Raw genomic sequence first — 25,451 nt, forward strand, 5'->3', positions numbered from 1 at the left:
TTCACACTTAGTAAAAGGATACTTAATAGCATTTTAAAATTAAACGTGTGTTGATTATAGGTGTTTCAAACCCCAACAACACAGCAACTGAACTGATAAATGTCTTCACGCCTCACCATGTCTCATGCTCTAACAACATTTTTGTAACAGATCAAAAAAATACCCAGCACTTCAGTTACATGTACACAAAATAAATGTTATTAAAAAGTCTGAATGAAATCTTTCATTAATTTTTTTTCATCTATGATCTGTTTCCAAGTTGAAACACATTGCTACTAGGTTTATGTAGCCGAAAGCAGAACCACAGTTTGTTCACAGACATTGCTTGCTGTCTGCAATTTTTTTATCCCTTTGCAAAACTTTGAACCCCATCCAGCTTTGACACACTGCCTCTTCAGTTAATAACTATCAAGTTTCCCCTTGTCTCCTGTCTTCTTTTCTTTGAGGCAATTGCGCACTCAGCACCCCGAGATAATAACACACATCTATAAGATAAAAGCAATGGCATTAATGTAATTGTCTGCCTTTCTCTCTTTAGCCTAATCTTTTTTTTCCTTCAGTTTTGACTGCCTCTGTGACACCTGTTTTTGTCTCCTCTGATCCTACGACAGGTTTTCCGCTGACAAGGTTTTTGCCTGACAGAGATTCTGCCAGACAAGAGCATAATAAAATATGAAGAACTGCTTGTCAGAGTTTCTGCCAATGCTCACATGAAATAGGGAAAAAAAAAAAAAAAAAAAAAGATTTTTTTTTTTTTAAAGGGGCCCTGTGCTGGTCGTTTTTGGCCTGTCAGGAAAACAGACTCCTTGGTCAATTCCTGCATTCCTGCAAGCCAAACAGGTATTTTCTTTTATGTTTTCCTTCTATAAACACAGAAAAAAATATAAATGAATAAATAAATAAATCTTCAATAGTAGAAAACATGATTGCAGAAAAACAAACAAACAACAAAAAAATGACACTTTCTCCTAACTTCTACATTGCATAACCATTTTTAAACACAGTATTGACTTTTAAATAAATAAGTATACTAGAAGGCTTTTTCCCACTTTTCCTTGTTGATAGCTATTGTGTTCAAAGCAATGAGCAATATAGGACCACGTCATTCCATGTTCTCAGAAAAACATCTGGGCTACCAAACACTACCTGCATGGCCATACTTCATAAATGAGACAACTGACTCTGGGGACCATGATAAGGAAGATGAGACATATCCTCTTCTCTTCTGCAGGATTTGGATCTTGTTGTGCTTTCTTGTCACAGTATGCATTTGTGCTTGTGTAAAGGAGGATTTCAGAACTGATGATTGACCTTATAGAGATGAATGATGGGAAGGTCCCAGCATATAGTTGCTTTTGTGTTTGCTGACATCATCTGTTGACAAAACTCTGCTAGAGACAGCAACTACTGACCAATGCATAGTGCACCAAGTGGCCTTCATTGGACTGACCATCCTTTCTAGACATTACCCTGCAACCTCAGTAAATTGATCCAGAACCACTAATTATACTCAGGCTCTTCGCTGTCTACCTATGCTCCACCACAGGTGTGCCTGCCTGACTTCTGGATGATTCTCAGACCCATGTCTGAGAGCATGGTCTCCAGCCCTGTCTGTGACATAATCTTTTTTGTTCCTGACTTAAGCCCTTGAAAGGACCCTTGGCCTGTCTTAAAAATCCTAAAAGCAGAGGATCAGGCAATTCCAAAATATCAGGAGCCAAGTAGGTGGAGCAGAAGGCCGGCCTGGCTGACCAAAGATCTTCTTTGGAGGTTAGGCAGAAAATGTACAGCTGCTGGAAGCAGGGTCAGCAATGTGGAAGGAATACAGGGACACTGTTCACGTTTGTAGGGAGAAAATTCATGTGGCCAAAGCCCAACTAGTGTTGAAGCTGGCCAGGTCTGTGGGAGACAATAAAAAGTTTTTTTTAGATATGTGAACAGAAAAAGGAGAACCAAAGAAAATATAGATCCACTACTTGATGGGGAAGGTCACCTCACAGACGAGGACATGGGCAAAGCAAAGATGTTTAATGCCACCTTTGCCTCTGTCTTCAATGCTGATGATGGGCTTCAGGACCCAGGGTGCCCTGAGCTGGAGGACCATGACGGTGGACATGATAAACGCCCAACCAACCCTGAATGTGTGCTGGATTTGCTGTTCCACCTGGATCCATACAAGTCCATGGGTCCAGATGGGATTAATCCCAGGGTGCTTAGAGAGCTGGCTGACGCCATCGCAGGACCTCTCTCAATTATTTTTCAACGGTCTTGGGAATCTGGAGAGATCCCAGTAGACTGGAAGCTGGAAAATGTTGTATCAATTTTCAAGAAGGGCAAGAAAGAAGACTCTGGCAATTACAGGCCTGTCAGTCTCACTTCAGTCCTTGGTAAAATTTTGGAGAAGATTATCACTGAAGTTATTGAAGTGCACCTGGGGGACAATTTAGTCCCAAAGGTTGACAAGGGGTAGGTCCTGTTTAACAAATTTGATTTTCTTTTATGATAAGATCAGCCATCTAGTCAATCAAGGGAAACCAGCTGGTGTGATCTTTTTGGATTTCAGTAAAGCTTTTGACACAGTTTCGCATAGGATCCTACTGGACAAAATGTCCAGCATACAGCTAGACAAAAACATCATAGGATGGGTGTGCAATTGGCTGACGAGCAGGGCTCAAAGGGTTGTGGTAAATGGGTCTGCATCAGGCTGGTGTAAAGCCACCAGTGGGGTCCCCCAAGGCTCCATTTTAGGGCCAGTCCTCTTCGATGTTTTTATAAATGGTTTGGATGTAGGAATAGAAGGTGTTTTGAGCAAATGACACTGATGACACTAAACTTGGAGGTGTTGTGGACTCTGTTGAGGATGGAAAGGCCTTGCAGAGAGATCTGGACAGACTGGAGAACTGGGCAATCACCAACTGCGTGAAGTTTAACAAGAGCAAGTGCCAGGTCCTGCACCTGGGATGGGGCAACCCTGGCTATACGTACAGACTGGGCGACGAGACGCTGGAGAGCAGCCTCACAGAGAGGGATCTGGGGGTAGTGGTTGACAGCAAGTTGAATATGAGCCAGCAGTGTGCCCTGGCAGCCAGGAGGGCCAACCATATCCTTAGGTGCATCAAGCACGGCATTGCTAGTTGGTCGCGGGAAGTGATTGTACTGCTCTACTCTGTGCTCGTGCAGCCTCACCTCGAGTACTGTGTGCAGTTCTGGGCACCACAGTACAAAACAGACGTCAAACTATTGGACAGTGCCCGGAGAAGAGCTACAAAGATAGCGAAGGGCCTAGAGGGGAAGATGTTTAAGGGTGGCTGAGGTCACTTGGCCTATTCAGCCTGGAAAAGAGGAGACTGAGGGAAGACCTCATTGTGGTCTACAGCTTTCTCATGAGGGGGAGTGGAGGGGAAGGTGCCGATCTATTCTCTTTAGTCACCAGTGATAGGACCCACGGGAATGGTGTCAAGCTGTGGCAGGGGAGGTTTAGGCTGGACATCAGGAAGAGGTTCTTCACTGAGAGGGTGGTCACACACTGGAACAGGCTCCCCAGGGAAGTAGTCACTGCACCAAGCCTGTCTGAATTTAAGAAGAGATTGGACTGTGCACTTAGTCACATGGTCTGAATTTTTGGGTAGACCTGTGTGGTGCAAGGAGTTGGCCTTGATGATCCTTATGGGTCCCTTCCAACTTGGGATATTCTATGATTCTATGACTTGTTCCATTCACACTGTCTGAGGCTGGTGGTATACCCTTTTCACAGTTCTGTCCTCCCAAATCAGACCCTGGGGGACTGTGTCCGTTAGTGCAGACATGGCCTGTGCTGGAATTGTCCCTGGCTCCTGGTTCAGACCCCCTTGCTGGGCAGCCCCACTCTTGCCCCTTGACACATGGATTGACAGCGCCCTTCTATTACATTGGCTAGTCATTCACCTTCAATCTTTCCTATCTCCTAGTCTTCAGAATCTAATACCTCCTTCCTATAAGCCATTAACGCCTTCATAAAGATATTCTCTCCCCTTAAAAATGGTGAAATTGACGCCAACATGTATTTTACTGAGACTAACACCATCTGACTGACTTACTGTATACAGTGAGACAGCAGCCTAGCTGGTAGTTATGGATTTGTGGGCTGAATTTGGAGGATTTCCATCTTAATCCTGCTGCACCTCAAATTACATTGTGTGAGTCATAAGTTCACAGAAAAGTATAGGTTGGAATTCTGGAGATTTTCTGGTGCAGCCTTCTATTGAAAGCAAGGCCTTAAATCAGGTTATCTAGGGCCCTAGATTTGTCAATTTGAAGGTTCAATATTTATAGTGAGGGGTATTCCACCACTTCTTCAGGACACTTACTCTTATCATTTATGCAGCCTTGAAAATTGTAGTGAAAATGAAACAGGCACTGACCACCTGTTAACACCATTCTGTTACGATACAATACTGAAGCATAATTTCACAAAGGCAAGACAAGACCATGGTGATGTTTAAGCCTGTGGTGGCGCATGGATTCAAGACCATGACATGCTTTCTCATGTGTGCTAGACCCCCTCAGTTTTCTGAGGAAAACTTCCTGTCCATAAGTTGATGACAGCTGAAGATGTTCAGATTCTTGGAAGACAGGTTCTTACAGCTACCACTGATAACATCAATCTTTCCCACCACCACCACCCCTCAACCAAATAAGGCACTTGCAAAGGACTGCCATAAAATTCATGGGCTGCAAACATTTCAGAAAGCTCCTGTTAAATAACTTTCAGAAAATTTGTTTGCAAACAGAATATAATTAAGTCATATACAGAATATAGAAGAATTAAGTCATAAAGAATATAAATAAGTCATTGAGATTCATATTATAAAGTCTTACATTATGTTTTCTATTTCTAAAATCCAGATGGAAATGAGATAGTAAAGTAATGCTGTTAAATTAACCTGAGACAAGTTTCCTCATAATGGTGCCAGAGCTAAAGCCAAAATTCTTCCTGGGAAGTAATAAATAAATAAATAAATAAGTAAATAAAATCATTTTGAATTTCAAATTTGCAAAACAGAAAGCTGAAATAAAGTTACCCAAGGTATCATCATTACTTTGTAACATCTGAATGCAGTATGATTTTTTATTCTTCCTGTCAAATCCCATTTTAACCTTATGAAGCTATGTAGAATGGAGTGGTAGGATTTGTTTCATTTAGAGCTCTTTCAATTTGTGTTCTGCTTAACCTACTGAACTCTAGTTAATTAAGATGTTCCTATAAACAATTAAGCTTCTTGTAGGATCATTAAGAAGATATAAAAATTTATGATGTAATAAAATGTAATAAAATGATAAAGTGGATAGTACATCACAGCAGTTCATGTGCAGCAGCATAGGTGTTAAAAGAGACAAGTATGCAGGTGCTATGACCTAAATATCCTGAAGACTTGTGGATGCATATCACAGAATAAACGCCACCATTGCTGCCCCAGAGGTCTGCTGGTGATTTGTACCTTCAGGTCTTACAGGATTTATCCTGCTCATATGGGAATCAGCCATCTAGTTCCAGACACTTTTTTGCTCCTATGGTGATGTTATGCTATGTAGTGAACTTCTTATCATAACACTTAAGAGTCAAGATAAGGGTTTTATTGACTACTTTTCAAAAAGCAGCCTCTACCATGTCTGGAAAGGGGGATTCCAAGTGCTGATAAAAATCATTGTTTCTCTTGCCTTTGCTCTATTTTGCATATAGCAAGTCTATTTTTTTCCTTACTGGAGTCTCTCCTCATGGAGAGAGGGCAAGTTATCCAAGTTAGCTCCTAGCATTTTAGCATATGTTATTGGGTGCACTAAAGGAGAAGAAACCTACTCCGTAAAAAGTAATTTCAATAATGATGGGCACCAAATAAGAATATCTTGCTTTTTTGTAACATTCTCAGTCTAAACCTCTCTTGGCTTTGTATAGCTAGTCTAGGTAGATTATAGCTATAAAAGTGGCCTTATGTGTATTTCAGAGACTGGGAAATTGATGTACAGGGAAGCAACTTGAGCAGGACTGCGAAACATAAGGCAACAATGGAGATGGATAACGAAGATCTGGATAATGAATATTATGTTTTCAATTTATATTATCAGGAAGATAATTGACATGGGCAGAGAAAATTTGTATCTATGATAACAGATTTCTGATTTTTTCCTAAAACACTGTTCTAGAACACTGTTTAGAACAGTGAAATTCTTGCCCCAAACTTTGCGTCTATCTGAGCCACTTAACACAAACATGAAATGTCTAGAAAAACAAACAAACAAACAAACAAAAAAACACACAAAACAAACAAACAAAAAACATTATAAAACTCACCCACAAAAGAGAGAGCAAAAGCAGAAATGCTGACAACCCTTTTTTTTTAACCATTACAGAGAATAGCTTATTTTTGTAGCCACTTTCCTCTAAAGTATACCTTTAGCACGGTGGTAGATGGGTAGATGCAGTTATACAGAGCAAGAAGACATGATGCCCGCCATTCATACAGGCAGAAGTTGAGATTCACAGCAGAAGAATTGTGCTTTTGTACAAGTCTTTCTACATTTATATAGATCTTGTATGCAGATATGTAGACACTGTAAACAATTTCATGGTATTCTTCCAAAACGGGGCTGAGACAAGTCACCTCCAAATCTGTTGCTAACACGAAGCAATCTGACTGTCTGGTTGCAAACAAGAATTGCCAATGAGCATCTGATGGTTTTAATCCCTGTTCCATGGAGTAGAGTATTATTAGACATTTAAAATTTTCATACAATAAATATGGTAAGAAAGAGCTTCACTTTGGGATGTGAATATAGCCCAATTCAGAAGGAAAGGGCACCATGCTTCGGTATGGGTTGTAGTCTGTTTAAGGCTTACTAGGCTTTGGAGCAGTCCTTAGCTGACTATTTAACGTCTCGTTGGGATAATCTCATCTGACCACATCCAAGAGATATTAACATTTTCAAACTTGTGAGCCAGTAGAGTCATGAGAGGAAGACCTAACCTCTTCCTGATTGAGTAAAACATTATGATATCCTGACAGTGGCAAGAAAGGAGAAAAAAATAAAGTCTGAATGGATCCTCCAGAGAAATCCGAAGTGTGTGTGAACATACACGTTTCAGAGACTATGGTTTTCCCACAGGAAAAGCCTTCCTCAGCACCTGCGGATGATAAATTTCCATGAGGATTAAACCCTTGACCATGTAGTTATGTGTCAACTGAATACAAAGATAGAAAATAAAGTATTTTTATTTGATCTTGGATCAATTGTATCTGACTTGTATCTGTCACTTGTATCTCTTTTGCCCAGAAAAGCTGTGGATGCCCCATCCCTGAACCTCAAGACCAGGTTGGACAACGCCCTGGGGAACCTGATCTAGTGGGTAGAATCCCTGCCCATGGCAGTGGGGTTGGAAAAATATGACCTTGGAGGTCCCTTCCAACCCAAGCTGTTCTATGATTCTATGATTCCATGACAGACCTTTGAAACAATATTATTTGTCTTGGATGCCCTAGTGCTTGGCTATTTTCTTTTTCCTTTTACCTCAGCTCAACTTGCATTAAAGATGATCTCAGACTAACCCACGGCAAACCCTGCATCACATCATTCCTACCAGTGTGGCAGGCTTTAAAACCAGATACTGGATCAGAGTACCCACAAGATAATAGATTGCATGTTCTTTGTGCTTTGCTGACCACTATGGGAATTGCTGATGAAAGGAAGGAAAAGGAAAGACAGAAGCAGGAGGAGGGACTTACAAAAAGAGTTTACCAGTAATGAATCAGGTAAAGTTCCTGGAAGCAACTGAGTAATGAAAAATATGTCTCATCCTTCAGGGTCAAAAGGAAGTTATAAGACGGTTTAAAAGGTTTTTGTCGGTAAAATACAGGAAAAGCCAGACTAGATCTAAAATAGTTTTACTTATAAAGTCATGAAGAGTTGGCCTTTGCTATCAATGAATTGAGATAATTTCTTTGCCAAAAATCTCTATGTAACTAAAAAAAAATTAAAGCTATAATGCTCTCAAGTCTTTTTAAAGCATTTTAAAGAATTAACTTCACTGAAAACAAAGAAACAAGCATGCTTGTTATGTGGAAGTTGTGACTCTTTTTTAAATATTATGAAACAATACAAAAATAACCCTTTATTTTACCGCTGAATTATAATAATAGGATTATATTTCCACTTTCCCTTTCTAGTGTTTATTTTCTATTATCCCAATTTTAAAGTAAAGAATAACATGGCAGAGTTCTGCCAGCTTTTAGAGAGACTCTAAGATCTGTAACATGTTTTGATTTTGTTTGTTGTGTTTTGTTTTGTTTTGTTAGAGATGACCTTGGACTTCCCAAACCTGGATTTTTATCACTTGACAGTTTTGGACTGTGAGAAATATAGAAACCCTGCTCATTCTTATTTCAACATGGTGTTCCTCTTCCTCTGCCATGTAGCTCACATTTAAAATCTAAACTTTCTTCCTGAATTAAGCCCATTTGGCAACTTCAGGGTGAGGAAAGGATGGAATTTCTAACATATCCACAGAATTCTTCTTTCTCTCTATTTATTTGCTTTCCTTTTCTTTTACCCAACAAGTTCACAAATTAACATGTAGAAATCACCACTCAGTCATTTGGAAAGAAGAACTCACAGTCACATCATATATTTGGGTTTTACAACAGAGCATTCTCTGTTTTTGGGTGTCATTGTTTGTCATTGTTTTTGTTAGTCTCATTTACAGCAAGCTAGTGCATGCATTATATAAATAGTGAAAGCAGAAAACTTCCTTCACAAGTTAAAAGTAACCCACATGGTGAGTCTCTGAGCATAAGCATTCATTGGGTATGAGGTTTTAAGATGGAAAGGAGTGATGGATATGCCCTGTGTGATTAAATCTTCTAATGTATATTCTATCTGAACTTCAAGGAACTTAATCTCAAATGTATTTGAAAAAATGGCCTGGCCAAGTACCTGACTGGAGATAGAACCATATGTAGTTCATACTCTGAGGTACTCAAAGAGGTACTAAGGAGTACGTAAGAATATGTAGCCTTCCTTGAGCTGTGCTGATTGGCATGATGCAGAGGAAGACAGCAAAGATCGCTAGGGAACACTGGGACAAAGATCACTACAGTGATCAACGGGAGAAGAAGGGAGGAGGACAATAAAAATGTTCACAGGATACTTCTTTGGTAGAACAGATTGAACATCCGTTCTACCAAATTGTTCTAAGACATTCAGATAGTCCAAGAATGCATAATATATCAAAAAGATATAAAAGACTGCTGCTGCTTGATGTCTGATTTGAGTTTTATCAGTGATCAGTTTGAGGGTATGATATAGAACTAGCATTTTTAATTTTCTAACTCTCTTTGAAACAATACACTAGTAATTTCAGACAAGTTTAATCAAATTATTGTATTTTTTTTTTAAGTTTCTGCAAAGTATGAGATATTGAAACAAAAAGAAACAGAATGAATGTCATAGTAGTTTTAGAGTGCTATGATGTATTTCACCTCAACACAGTTGACACTATTTCAAACTGATATTGCATTGGGTTTTTTGATCCACGTACAAGAGTATTTCTGCTAGTAGCACAGTAGTCATGCTGACATAAACGACAAGCACATAAAGTTAATGAAATTAACATCTTTATACTGAAGACTTGCTAAATTTCTTTCCTCATAAGATACATCTGGAAAGTGAGTGGCAAGTAAAGTGTTGGTTTTCTTTATTGATTCTAATAAAGTTTACGTGATTTTTTGTGCCAGAGCCAGTGAAGTATCATTACTATCTCCATATAATGTGGTACTTGTAATATAACAAAAATATCAGAAGAAGCCAGTCCAAATATTCAAGAAAATCTCGTTTTTTTTTCTAGTCCTCTTACTATCTTACTCCTACATTATTTAAAGACCACAAAACAGCAATTACTTGTGTTAAAATCAATTGTACTAAAAAAGAAAAACGAACTATTAATATTTTAATAGGATTTTTGTTTCACTGTAAGGACTGTACCAAGTACCTTAACCATTAAAAAAAGAAAAACTATACAAAAAGGAAATAGGCATAAAAATTGAGGTCTAGGAAATGGCTTCTCAAGTTTAAACCATTCAGCTTTTGTTTTAGAAAATAAATCTCCATCCAAACCGAGCATATGAAACCCAGGATTCATCTGTAAACAAATTAGAACAGTCTATTCATCCAAATCCCTCAAAATATCTATAGTTTCACACTAATAGTAACCTATTCTCCTTTCTGTACAGCTATTCTAGAGAATGCTATGATACTCTATGCAGTTTAAGTTTTAAGGCTTCAGCCTTAAAAACGGTGGTGGTAGGATTACCATTATCATACAGAGGTGCTTGGTCAAAACTTGATAAGCTGAACTTTTGCCAACAGAATCACTTATTTGACACACACAAAAAAAAAACCTTCTCTGATGAATCTGCTCAAATACAGACATCCTACTTTGGCACCTCCAAACAGATAAAAATTGAACTTGCAGGCAACTATTCCTTTCAAGATGTGTGCAGCTCATTTCAGGTGAGCAAAGAAAAACATGATAAAGATGAAGGAAGCAGGAAAATAACAGCAACAACAATAAAACAGGACAGCAGCTGCTAAGTGTAATAATACTGTGGTGGCTTTATGCCTTTTTTTGCCCACTCCAAAAATTTCAACATTTTAAATGGCAATTGTTAACATGCATTAACTCTGCACAGATTAGTCAAGTAATGCATGAAAAGACTGCAGTTCTAGGCCATTTTTGATCAACTGAGTTAATTATGATTCTAGGTTATTAGAACTGGTACTTCCTATTGGAAACATCTATTATTTGATGATTACATTCAATAAAGCACTACACCATATGCTAAGCATTTGAGTTGAAATTCATTAATAAAAATCAGAAGGAAAACTTTAATTAAAGCAACAGAAAATAGTACTTTCATTCAAGAACCAACTTCTGAAAGTACTGTGCCAACAGTTTAAAGAAAATCACTTCTGAACAGCAACTTGATTCAGTCATTTTAAAATCCAGGTGATACAGTGCAATAATGTATTGTTCAGTCTACTGAATGTAGCTGTCAAAATTCTGGAAGAAAGTTAAGATCAAAAACTGAAGCAGATGCATCCCAGTCTTCAGGAAGTAATTTACAAGCCTGTGCTTTGAGAATGTATATGAAACATACATCTGACTAGTCTTGTTCTGCCATAAAATGTAAATACTTCAGATGAATGTACACAAAGTGTATTAAAAATAAATAAATAAATAAATAAATAAATAAATGAGAGCATTCTTTGCTCACTGCAGTAGTAAAACAAAGAGTCAGTAATAATATATAGCTGTGTGAAGTTTTCTATACTTGGAATGTTAAGTACTTGGGTACAGGAGAAGGTGGTGCCTCCAAGGTACAGGAGAAGGTGATGCTTCCATGATTATAACATTCACCTTTCTAGTTTCTGGACTTGTAAAACAGAGCCTTGTGGTTATCTCAGATTACTTTTACATTCTGATTTTGAACTCAACAACCTCACAGAAAAGTATTTATCAGAAAAAATCTGATCACACTTACAAGATATATTGGTTAAAAACAAGAATTGAGATACCGATATGTGAGATTCCAAGTGCTAGACTCCTTCTTTCTATTACTCAACATCCTGGAAAATAGCTAGATGAGTCTTCCCTACAGTGGATCAGCAAAACCTCAGATGCTGATTCTATACAAAACCTGAAGTATGCCTGAACTTCAGAATTTTGTGAGGTTTAGTGACCCTTCCAAGAAATGTCAGTCTGGTTATATTGTGGCTGAAGATATTTTTCCAGGAATTAAGAGGAGTGAAAATAGGGATTGTCTCTAGACAATCAAGTACATAATCCATCTGCAACCAACTACCATATCGGCGGCATTATGCTATTGTTAGCCAGGATGTGCATACTATTATCAAGTGACAAAAGACTGAATCATACTTATGTTCCTTTTTTTGTTTGTTTGTTTGTTTGCTTGGTTGTTTTTTTTTTTCCAGGTATGTGAATGATTTAAAAACTTCTCTGGCATTCTTTTCTGTTGAATTTGCTGAGCATTCACACTTGCAATAAGTCAGCAGTCTCAAGCAGAAATACACACAATCATGCATTAAGTAGAGATCAAGTGTGTTTTTGAGGTACTAAGCTTCCAACCTATGTCTCACTGCAATAAAATAATTAATAAAATAAAAATAAAATAAAATAAAATAAAAATACAACACAATACAATACAATACAATACAATACAATAAAATAAATTCATAAAGTGTAACACACTGATTGTCTGCTGGAAGTGGAGAATGAAGATTGTGCTTGCTTAGATGTCAATAGACTGGACCATGAGAAGAAATCTTTAATTTCTTCTGTAAGCATAGTCTTTCTGTTGTTTTTTGTTTGTTTGTTTTTATTTTTTCCCCATCTTAGGTATTCTCCTTTGCCATGGAATTGTTTATTCAGCTCTGTCTTTCTCTCTCATATATATCTTAATCCAGACTGTCAAGAAAAATGAAATCAAATGTACAAAATAATTTTAAAAAATATTTTACTTTTTCTTCCCACAAAAAAAAAAAAAAGTAAAAAAAAAAAAATAAGGAAGGCCTGCAAGTATAGTTTGATGCCTTTTAAAATTCTGATCCTTCTATTCTTTCTTCACCTACTTAAACATGAGGAAGAGATGTTCAGCACACTGATCATGTGTGCACACTGTTATTGAGCCAAATAGGATACACGATTTCACTCTGATATTCAAGTTCTGAAAGGCTGACATTGATTGAATTTCTATTAGTCTCAGCAACTTATTGGCTGATGCTTATTTGCAATATAAACTCTGCTGTGCAACCATATGATAAACCTCTTGCCTTTCTGCTAAGGCCTGCTAGAACCACGTTACTTCCTGGAGGCTAGAATATATTTTTGAGCTGTACATAAGCTGTTGAACTCATGTGGCATCTATTGCCCGAGTAATCGACCCTCATGCTTCCATCCTAGAAATCATTATAAAAAAAAAAAAAACACATACTTGCATAGACCCAGAGTGCACCGAAATACCTGCACAGATGAACAGGCATCACTACTGCCCGTGCCACTCTGGTTCTTAGTATTTACAGAGACTGAGAAAGACGGACAGAACAGAAAAGACAAATCCAGAACAGACATTTCTTACCATGTGCCACCCAGCCATGTTTACACTGATCACAGGTTCTCAGGTTAATCTTCCCTGGCTGAAAACATTCACATGTGCAATTTACCAGTGTACAGCGGATGGCCTGGAAAAAGAAAGAGAAAACACATATTAACATCTTTCTTGACTCTTGTACAAATTTGTTGTGAGAGCTACAAGGGTATTGTACAGTAATAAACAGCCTTCTAACATTCAAAGTATTGCTCATTCTTTTTATTAGGGATTAATTTTCTTTCAAAAACGTCTATCAGTATCGCTGAGCGATGCTTATTCAATAATAACATACTCTGTTTTTCCACAAAGACGAATACTTAACTAAAGTGTTTAAAAGAATTGCTCTATTTCCTCTAGGATAAAAAGGAAAAAAAAAAAAAAAAAAAAAAAAAAAAGTGGAAAGACAAGGATTCTCAAGGTGTTCTACAATTTTTCTGATTCTGAATCACTGGCCTGAAGGAAAATGTTACCAGTGATGACTTCCCAAAACAGCACATCATCTTAATTAAAATGAAGCATAAAACAAGGAAATGAAAACATAAAAAGGAATATTGCAGATCTCTTTCCCCTCCCCCCATGGTATCCAAAGGTTATTTGCAAGTTTCCCTGTTGGAGCTCTCATAATGTGCAACTCCATTACACCAAAAAGGAGTCGTGGATTTGATGTTTTCCTAAAACAGAATACAATTATGGTAGAAGAATAGGTCTGTCTCATAATACATCTTGTAAATTTACTTTTCTTTCATTTTTGCCATTATCTGGGCCTAACACTTCACTTCTTAGCATTCTGTACTTGTCAAACATGTACACAGAACCACAGAATATCCCAAGTTGGAAGGGATCCACAAGGATCATCAAGTAGACACAGGACTACCCCAAAATCAGACCATATGGCTAAGAGCACAGTCCAAACACTTCTTAAAGTCCTACAGGCTTGGTGCTTTGATGACTTCCCTTGGGGAGCCTGTCCCAGTGCCCGAACACTCTCTGGGTGAAGAACCTTTCCCTAACACCCAGCCTGACCCTCCCCTGTCCCAGCTCCATGTCATTCCCTCAGGTCCTGTTGCTGTTCCCAGAGAGCAGAGCTCAGCGCCTGCCCCTCCGCTCCCCTCGTGAGGGACCTGCAGGCCACCATGAGGCCTCCCCTCAGCCTGGGCTGAACAAACCAAGTGACCTCAGCTGCTCCTCACATGTTTTGCCCTATAGACCTCTACTGGGTCTGGCTGGGATGTTAACTTTCCCTGCAGCAGCCCATACAGTGCTGCGCTCTGCACTTGTAGCTAGAACAGCAGTGGTATCACACCAGTGTTGTGTCTGCTGCTGAGAAGTGCTGGCACAGCACCAGGACTCTCTCTGACCCTCCTAGGGGGTGGGCAAAAAAGTGAGAAAGAAACATCAGCAGGGCAGCTGACCTAAACCAACCAAAGGGATATTCCATACCATATGATGTCACACTCAGCAATAAAAGGTGGAAAAAGGAAGAAGAGGGGAGGGGTGGGCTCTTGTTGCGAAAACGTCTGTCCTCCTCCCGAACACCGGCTACGTGAGTTGAGGCCCTGCTTCAAGGACGTGGTCAAGCATCGGTCATTTGTGGGAAGTAGAGAGTAATTTCTTTCCTCTGCACTTCCACAAAGCCTTTATTTGTTTTGTTTTGTTATTCCCTTCCCCCCTCCCTCTTCCCCTTTCCCTTTTTTCCCTTTAGTTGAATTGTTTAATTAATAATAATATTTCCTTAACATTTTTTTTTCTCTTTAATTAAATCATCCTTATCTCAACCCATGAGTTGTTCTTTCCTTTACTTCTTCCCCTCCTCATCTGAGGAGGGGGAGTGAGAGAGCAGATGTGGTGTTCAGCTGCCTAGCATGGTAAAACCACCACAAGACCCCTCACCATTTTTGTAGCCCTCCTTTGGATGCTCTCTAATAGTTTATGTCCTTCTCATACCGTGGTGCTGAAAATATATGTAATTCTCTCTTTTGCAAAAGAAGGAATTATTTCAAAGCAGTGAAGCTAAGATGCCAGTCCCATGCAGAGATCTTAAATTTGCCTATACAATACATCTCATTAAAATCTCCCCTCCCTTTCAAAAATGATTTCAAAACCTACACAGATTTACTTGAGAGAGGCTAACTATAGTCACAGAAAAGCAAATACAAATTGAATGGGACTTTTTTAATGTCTAACAGACTTACTTTTTTAAATAGTGTAGAAGAAGACCTCTGCACTTCAAACTGCTACTAATAAATCTACAGCACACATTTAGATGTAATTTGCATGAAGATTTCTGAGACATAGAGGCTTATTCTGATCATTCACAGATTAACAATCTACTGTAACTACCAGAGCTGCCAGGAAAAGATATCTCTATAGATTTAGATGCAATCAATGATTACACAGGGCCTAAGGTGGGGGAAGGGTGCTTAGCTCCTATGGCCACAGACATACTGAAGCATTGTGAATTCTCTTGCACCTTCCAAACAATTAACACACCCCCATACACACTCCATCCATATCAAAAAAGAGTTACCCTAACTATATCATCTTAAAGAAAATTACATTCAACATTAACTTGCCAAAGCTAGATTCCCTGGTTACTGACAATAAAAAATATTCAGTTATTTTATTTTCTGTCTTTATTTATCTATCTGTATCACACAGCATTTAAAGCCATTTGTAGTTCACCAATCCAATTAAAACCTGTATTTCTCTAATAAATTTCTGATACAGGTTTCCTTTTTTTCCCTGTCTTAACAGTTCTTTCACTACCTTTTACTCTCGAAAACCTTACAAGGGAAAAAAAACATCCTGCTCTATTATGCCTGACACTTCAGGGTCTCAGTCCCAATGTCACCTGTCCAATTACTCATTAGCTAGGTTATAAAACACTGCTGTATGTATGCGAGATTAAAAGAATTAGCAATATGAAATATAAGGGTACCAAAGTGCTGACCATGCAAGAATAATATATGTGTTTGTGGGATATGAGGAAAAAATTCTCCAGAAAGGTCTTGTTTCGTGTTCAATAGTTTATTGACTCAGTAATATATCAGGTCTCCACCGGTCAGTAATGGTATTCTTTCTCTAATATGTTCATTAATTAATGAACTCTGTAATTAATTGTACTGCAAAAAGAAAGAAGGCCTTACAAAAAAAGGATTTTTATGTTACCATAAAAGGTTTTCTCCACCTTTTTGAATTTCTGCACCAATGTGACAGGTATTTGCTGTACAGTATGTATAATGTGAGTAATATCCTTATAGCATATGTACACATACTAGATGAAATTGTGTCATTTGCTAGAGTTTCTTAAAGCTCATCCTCATCAGCATTTCCATTAGACCTCTACTTTTTTTTTTTTTTTTTTTTTTTTTCCTTAGAGGTTAACAGGTTGCCTGTAAAAATTGGATTCAGCTTGAACCTGAAATACAATGTTTCAGGCTTAGACTGAGTTTTATTACACACATTCAAAAATGATCTATTTAGCCATTATAAATTATGAGATGGGGGAAAAAAAAAAAAAAAAGTCTAGAGGTTTCACGTCTCTTTTCCCTGAGTTAAAGAGTGTATTGACAGTGTAAAGTGTTGAAGGGCATGGAGAAACTAGTAAGCTTTCTATCTTTTATACATACCCTCCAAAAATTCATCTAAACTGTACAGAAACATGAAAACATCTACTTGCTCCTCAAGTAACTAAATCCAAGAAGTCTTCAGAAAGAGTTTCATATTTTTACTAAGTAATAGGGATTGGCATGAGAAACTCTGAAGACAAATAGTATGGCCCAAAATTCAGCTTGGCCTTACGTGGCTGCTTTTTCTGCAAAACAGATGTTGATGTCAGGTTGTAAGCTGGTATCAATACTTTCCCAGCCCATCATGGAAAATCCCATGCATACTTCTCAGTGATGAGGATAACCCTGCAAACTTCAAGATGCTCATTTGGGACTGGAAAAACACATATTATATTCCATATTCCTGTATGGTTTTAGGCAAATTACTCTGTAAGCCTGATACCCACATTCCCTAAACAATAACATGATGCAATGACAGTAAATTGCTGCTGTCAGTATAAATGCAACATAAGTGATGGAGGCTCTTGAAAATCTCAAGTAGATTTTAGTCCTTATTTCAAAGATTCATTTTTCCACTTTACTTGGTTAATCCAGATCACTACCTCAGATCACTACAATCCAACATGAAACCAGTGTAACCCTGTGGAGAGAAGATTGAAGTGTGTGAAAGTATGTTCCTACACACACAGAGCATTGGCATGAATGAAAACATGGATCTTCACAAATACAACCAACATATGTACTGAGACTTGCAAGGATGTGTATCTGAATTATTAACAATATCTATTTTATATAATTATTAACAATATTATTTTTATAATTATTAACAATATCTTTTTTTTTTTTTTTTTTTTTTTTTTTTTTTTTCCCCAATAGCATTTAATTAACACATATGAAGCGCTGAGAGCGCGACAGGATCAGGAATGACCCAGAACAGAAAGAGAAGATGAAAGTGTTGTGGATTCATCTAAGAATTCAAGGCTTTAATGCTGTCCCTCCACTCCCCAGCAGCAGTATTTTAAAGAAGAGAGAGGATAAAAGTCCAGTAGCTGGTGTGCTTGTAGGTAGCAGCATGGATTGGCATTAACTGTGACTGGCCATCTGTTACTCCTTAATTTGAAAGGGGTGGGGTCTGAAGGATTGCAGAGATCTGGAGAAATTTTGCAGCAGCTAAGCATTGTAGCCATTATTCAACCCTGTTACAAAGTAGGTATAAAAATACAAGGTTGTAGCAAAGCTAAACTTCTGCCAGAAAAGTGCCTTTGGAAGAGTACTGCTAGGCTCTCCAGAAGCCACCCAGCATTAATTCTACTTTCGTAATGTGTCACTAAAAAGTGCATGTAACAGGGCACTCACTATGTGTACGACACTATGTTTTAGGGATGGAAGCAGAATTTTTTCCTGACTAAGCCTTTTCTCAGAAACTCCTCCAAGAAAGACAGACAGAAGGAAAAGAAAAGAAAACAAAAACCTTGCATAGAGGAACAGCAGAATCATCACATGCAGGCTCCCCACATTCATGGGGATGGGAATCTATGTATTCACATGACAGGTTGCACATTAAAGCCCTTAACCAACCTCTAAAACATGGTTTCCTGTAGCAGCTTGAAAGGTGCCATGGTATTCTGCTACACCAACAAATTGCAGATAATAGAAGTTCTCAGATATCTTTATACATCCCTTCCATGGAGCTCCTGTAATAACACTTCTTGCATTTATACCAAAAATATAGCAGCCTTTGAGGATATTTTATAATAGCAGTGGATGAAATGTATTGGATTACAATCAAATTGCTTTAAATAATTTATACATTCCTTAAATCTTAAATTAATGCTATTAGGGTTTAAAAACAAAATATCATACACTAAAATAAATTAATGCTTTTATAATTGACAATGAAGCATTCAGAAATATCCTGCTGCTCTGTTTGAGATTTTATTCCTGAAGAATGCAATCCATAAAAAAAGGAACATTGAATACTATTAAATCATGTGGCCTGCTACACCTACACATAAATCAGTATGGATAATATTAAGATATGTTATTCCTGACTTCTGTGGGTTTCCCCCAGACTAAGGATATTCATTGGTTTGGTTGATTTAATTATATAACAAGTAAATATTATTCACGTATTAATAGAAACAGCCAATAGCAGTAATGGAAAAATCAATCTGTCTGGCTGTTTTGCAGAGTTTCCACGAGACAGGGAGCAGTAAGCTATCATGAAAGGGATCACAGTATGGGAGAAGGAGGAGCACATATAAAGAAGAGGTATGATTCCTCCTCTGGAGTTTTACAAGTTACCACAAAAGACGGAAAAAGTTTAAAATAATGCAATACTTTGGAGAGACTTACTTTTACAACTTAGTTAATTCTGAATTTTAATAGCTGGTCTAACAAATAATTATAATAAAACCTTATTTTATTTTGTGACAAGGCTCCTACAATGCTGTGAAGATAAATATCTTACTGAAGTCTCATTTACATCCATATTGAAGTCTCATTCACATACCCATACAGTGGGCAGGGTAACAGATTCTTGGTCTTGATGTCCTTTCCTTGTTCGCTGCTGTGCAAAAAAAGTATCTAAGAAATGTCTCACATCAGTCCATGATACAAGGGACTGCTTCGCACCTGAACAGGCAGTGGAGTCAACTCTACTAACTTTATTTGCATGGAAGTTCCATCTACCTGAATGCCTATCCTAAAGCAGATGCCTATCCAGATGCCTATCCTAAAGCATCTGTCACACATTTGTTTTATTGAGCCCACACAATCCAAGTCCACTGCCACCAATCACAGGAGCACAAGAGTGAGGATGATTTGGTTCCATGTTGGTGAAAACTTTTTAATGAGAATCCAGCAAACTGATGCATAAGTGTCGTTTATTACTGCTCCATGAAAATCAGTAAGATTCTACATGAGTGTGCAATCTGCACAAACGTATTAGTTTAGTATTAGTGATAGGGTTTTGAAACATAAACATACACATACATAAATATAAAATTTAGTTTTTGTGTAGTGTGGTAATTCATGAGATCTATAACTTCTAGTAACAAGGGCAAGAGCTTTACAAACTTAATTGACAGAATAAATTGTTTTATTTATTGTTTAAAAATTTAAAATGTCTAGTCATTTGTCAAAAACTGATTTTGGTGAAATGACGGTAATTATTGGGAAAGTAAAGTGCACTGCTTGCAGCTTATCTCTCAACTTTAAGAAATGTGATAAATGCAACATTTTATTTCTACACTCTGTTCACTTTTCAATTGTATATTGCAAATACCCCATATCTAATTTTGAAATAATATTTTATTGAAAGTAACTAACATTATTATTGGGAGAATATTTTAAAGACATATAGCAGTTGATCTTGAAACATCATGGCATATCAAAATAATGTGGCATATCAAAATAATGTATGTGACTCCTAAGAAAAAAAATACATGAAGCAGCAGACAACAGCTAAGTCTTGCAAGTAGTCTGACATTTTTACTATGGAGCATCTTCTTTGTCATGACATTTTTTCTTACCATTTATTGATTACAAATTGGAGAAGATAAAGTCTGTCTATATAGGTCTTTTCTGTATCTCAGTACAGGATTGTACCATACTACAATTTCAAGTTGATTTTTTAAATAGTTTTTGATGACACTTATCATATGCTCTTAAACAGCATTTAGAGTATCTGTGACTTCCCTTCTCTACTCCTGTAGAAATCCCAAGAAAACAAACAAACAAACAAACCCCTCTTCTTTCATCAATTAGGTATTATTTTTAAAAAGACCACAGCATATTTTTTTTTGCTGTTAATAGCAAAGTTCCCAATGAATTCATAGTATATGTAATAGCTGGCAACTCTGAAGTACAACAGAGTTTGTTTTATATTAACACCAAAAGGAAGATTAGTTGCATACCAGCATTTAGGAAATGCCCAAGTTGACCCTCCCCTAGTAAGCTTGGCATCATAGGGAATTTTTTGTGCATTATAGACAACCACAATACCTAAGTGAAAAGATAACCAAAGCTCGGGTGTGGGCAATAAAAAATATGCAGGGGTTCTACTTTAAGCTGGATGTTATGACTGTCTTATATTTGGGACCACAAACTTGTGCCCTTATTGGCTTGCTGGCACATTGGACAGGGTTTGGAAAAATAACTGCAGATGTTGTGGGCTGCCAAATACTTTTATAATTCATTGTTGGCAGATAATTGCACCTACAAAGTTATGAGGCAATCACTATGTGTTAGACCTTGGGCTAATTTCACTAATCATTTAAACCTGTAAGTATTAAAAAAAAAAAAAAAAAAAAAAAAAAAAAGTTTTCCAAGAACATGGATAAGTTTCACATGTCCCATCCCATCCATTCCCTCCCTCTTGCTTACTGTTGACTTCTCTGTGCTTCAGAATGTTTAACTGGTGAAAAACTGTACTGGTTTGGAGTCTACATAAATCAGTGTATTAGATTCTAAAGTTAATTTCAGGAGAGAAAATTCCTTTCCAGGAAAGCACATATAAAAGGGAAAAAAAAAAAGAAAAAAAAAAAAAGAAAAAAAAAAAAAAATAAAGAAAGCTCCCATAAAATGAGACAAGCAGATAGACAGAAATCAGTACATCTTTCCTAATGTCTTGGGGTGGAAACGTGTGCCATACATTTTCTACAGGGTATACATGCAGTAGTATTTCTCTCTCTGTAGGAAGACCTAATGTCTTCATGATGAAATTCCGATATAATTGCACTTTTTAAAGTCATCTACAATTTTTACATCGATAATTTTGCCAAAACACTGGGAAGAAAGAGGAACAACTCAACTCTGATCCTGTGCCTGCCACTCCCACAGAGGCACTTTATTGATTAAGTCACTTAACCACTCAATTTCAAACTGCCCAATCTGTAAAAAATGGGTAATGGCATTAAATACCATTTTCAGATATAAGATTAAGAAACTGCTCATGCAACACAATAAAGCATGAGGATAGATATTAAGGCAGAAGTGAGAAGCATATAATTTCATTTGTTGGCACACACACACACACATTTTTTTTTAATTATACAACTTTAGAAAAATTGAAAATTCAAAAAGGAATTATTTTAAACAAAATAATTACTTTGTAGGCCCTAGAAAAAATAATCTTCATTGACAGATGACCATTTTAACATGAATAATTACAAGCTAATAATGTGTTGCTCAAAACAAAAAAGAGTACTTGGGAATATGCTTATAATTTGAGCAGTTTTAAACATCCATACAATGAAGCTTCTCATTTCTCCCACATTTGGAGATAGGCAAATAGCTTCTGAGTTACTGACTGCATTGCAGTATTTTATTAGCAATTTTACATCACACTAGATTAGTATTGTTTCTTACTTGTATTTATTTTCACTAATACAATTTGAAAGGTACTAATATTGTTATATTTCTCTGTGGCATTCATGGAAACTGTTACTAATACAATATGAAGGGAAAGATGCTAACAAGATAGAAAGCTGTTAATAGGATAAAACAGCTTTTCATGGAATAAGAACAACTTAGCCTTCAAGCATTTTATAGAAACATTTTCAATTCTTATTGAGAAATGGAGAGTAAGAAAAGAAGGAAAAATCAATCAATCAAACAAACAACAACAACAACAAAACACAACATTTGTAATCATAGAATCATTTTGGTTGGAAAAGACCTCTAAGGCCATTTAGTCCAACCTTTAACCTGGCAATGCCAAGTCCATCATTAAATCATGTCACTAAGCATGACATCCTATATCTACATGATTTCTGAAGACCTCCAGGGATGGTGACTCAACTATTTCCCTGGGTAAACTGTTTCAGTGCCACACAACCCTTTCAGTGAAGAAATTTCTCCTAATATCTAACCTAAACTTCTGGTGTAACTTAAGGGCATTTCCTCTTGTCTTATCAATTGGTATTTGGGAGAAGAGACTGATTCCCATTTCACTACAGCCATTTTCAAGGTAATTGTAGAGTATGATGAGGTCTCCCCTGAGCATCCTTTCCTGCAGGCTAGACAGCCCCAGCTTCCTCAGCTGCTCTCATAAGACTTGCTCTCCAGACCCCTCAACAGCTTTGTTACCCTTCCTTGGACAAGCTTCAGCACCTCGATGTCCTTCTTATAGTGAGGGGCCCAAAACTGAACACAGTATTCAGGGAGCAGCCCTGTCAGAGCCGAGTACAGGGGGACAGTCACTTCCCTAGTCCTGCTGACCATGCTATTGCTCATACAAGCCAGGATACCGTTGGCCTTTTTGGCCACCTGAGACACTGCTGGCTCATATTCAGCTGGCTATCAACCAGCATCCCCTGGTCCCTTTCCACTGGGCAGCTTTCCAGCCACTCTTCCCCCAGCCTGTAGTGTTGCATAGGGTTGCTGTCCTCCAGGTATAGGACCCAGCACTTTGCCTTGTTGAATTTCATGAAGTGGGTCTCAGCCCATCAGTCCAACTTATCCAGATCCCTTTGCAGAGCCCTCCTACCCTCAAGCAGTTCAACACTCGTGCTTGACTTGGTGTTGCCTGCAAACTTACTGAGAGTGCACTTTCTACCCTCATCCAGATCATTGACAAAAATATTGAAAAGAACTGGCCCCAGTATGGAGCCTGTGAAACACCACTTGTAACTGGCTTCCAACTGGATATATCTGTATTCACAACTCTTTGGGCCTGGCCACCTAGCTGGATTGCATTTAAGTTAAGAATCACTATTAAAATCTTCTTCTGGTACTTCTAAAACTGGAAACCTGTACCAACGAACGCTACATAGACTTTTATAGCGAAAACAAACATAACATAGAATAGCTCTGTCCTTTTCCTGAAACTTTCTGTAAGCCACATTACTCCTGATCCCACATACTCATACTCAGCCAACAGGATATTCTACAAAGACTGCAGGTATAATATCACCCTAGGTTTCTATAGCATGTAATACAAGCCTAAGGTTTCCAGAAATCAAAAGCAAAGTTGTTTGCACTGAAAAATTTAAGATTGACAAGAGCTTCTTTGCTTAAAATTTGAAGAAAAACACATGGTTGACTTAAGAATCAGTTTCCCTGTGCCTGGGAGAATGTTAGCAAATGTGGGCATTTGTTCTTATAGATGGAAAACGTGTTATTAAACCTACTCTATCAATTGTTGGAGTTCAGTCATGCACTGTGTCAAGGCAGTGGTCAGTGCTGATGGGTACCCAGCAATGTGGATGGATGGACAGACCTATGAAAGGCCTCACAGAGCTTCCTCTACTATTAACTATTTTAGAGATTAACATTGCTAGCTCCACCCAGATACTCATCCCAGTGAGCACAACAACTAGGGTCTTTAGAAAGCGAGAAGCTTGCACTTGTTTTAATCCTCTGCCAACCTCAGAGCAATCATTTTATATTACTGTTTCTGAATTGAACAGCTGAATGGTTTCCAATTTCTACATCAGTTCTGCACACAAAATTATTGCTTTTATAAGGAAAGAGAAAAACATTCCACGAACTGAAGAGTATTATTAAGCCATTGATAGTCAAACTATAACTAGTTTCCTTTCTGTATACCTTATTGACACCTCTGCAGGAAAAATAAATGAATAAATATATTGATCTCTGTTGGCAACTACATGAGACAAAGTAGCGTCTCACATAGAGAAGTAGAAATGACATTCCCATAGTGTTGTATAAACCTCACTTTTCACAACAGAATTCCATTTCCTCACAACAAATGTAGATAAACAAAGAAGGTATGTAAATGAATAATACTTGAAAATTGTGATGTAAAATTCTCCAAAAAGGAAAAAAATCCTGTACCCTAAAAAAAAAAAAAAAAAAAAAAAGACTTTGACCCTGTTAATGTGTCACATGTGGAAGGAAATAATGGAAGGAAATAATTAAGTCTCAGAAGGAAGATTTAGCCAGTAGATCATGGTTCAAAAAGTTATTAGAATTTATTTAATAAAACATCTATTCTTCAAATAGTTTCTATGCAATTTAACCAGAAGATGATGAGACCTTTTAAATTCTTAAAGGTCATCAGATAAACAGCTCATGTTATTGAGACTAGTTTTATTTGGTCTCAAACAGTACAGTGTGCCCAGTAAAAAACACAAGTGAAAGCATGTAAATATGCAGAAATACCATCTTTAACAGATAAATAAGGATTTTTTTAAAATAAGAAATCTCTTATAAGAAAAACATAAATGACAACATAAAATGATGTCAGCAAAATCAGAAGTTATGCTTTTTTGTTTTCCAACCTTTCTTTCTATAAAACAAAAGAATAAGCATAATCTGATTTTAACAAAGTAAAATACAGCTTGGATCCTGGAATAGCTATTTCTTTCCACATATTCAGGAAGACATTCTCCTTAAGAAATATCAAAACCAAATAATTTATTGCCTCTTTCAATACAATTTCACTTTTCAGGCTTTTCTTTACCACCTCAGATATAACTGTTTTCTGGATTCTAAATGATGGGCTTTCAGCTTGGCCAAGAAAAATAAATAAATAAATAAATAGTTTTTTTAGATTGCATTTCATTCAGTGAAGAAGTGGTTGTAGAAGTTCCATAAAAAAGCTACAAGGTTTTATTTTTCAGAAAATAAGTTACTATTAGAAGACTTTGAATATTTTCTAAAATGAAAAGTATTTTTTCTATCCCATCTATATCAAACTTTATGTTCTAAAGTTACACTG

The 25,451-nt window shown here is 37.3% G+C and overlaps 1 protein-coding gene across 13 annotated transcripts in view; it reads right to left on the minus strand.

The window, feature by feature from the left end:
* The window catches only part of BNC2 (basonuclin 2), a 382,877-nt gene that overhangs the window by 142,046 nt on the left and 215,380 nt on the right, over nucleotides 1-25,451 (minus strand). For all 13 annotated transcript variants that reach the window (XM_035310133.1, XM_035310129.1, XM_035310125.1 and 10 more), the window contains one exon: nucleotides 13,185-13,287. In XM_035310133.1, coding sequence (XP_035166024.1) covers nucleotides 13,185-13,287 — 103 coding nt within the window. The remainder of the gene's footprint in view (nucleotides 1-13,184; nucleotides 13,288-25,451) is intronic.

The sequence above is a fragment of the Oxyura jamaicensis genome, chromosome Z (genome assembly GCF_011077185.1).
Source record: "Oxyura jamaicensis isolate SHBP4307 breed ruddy duck chromosome Z, BPBGC_Ojam_1.0, whole genome shotgun sequence".
NCBI lineage: Eukaryota > Metazoa > Chordata > Aves > Anseriformes > Anatidae > Oxyura > Oxyura jamaicensis.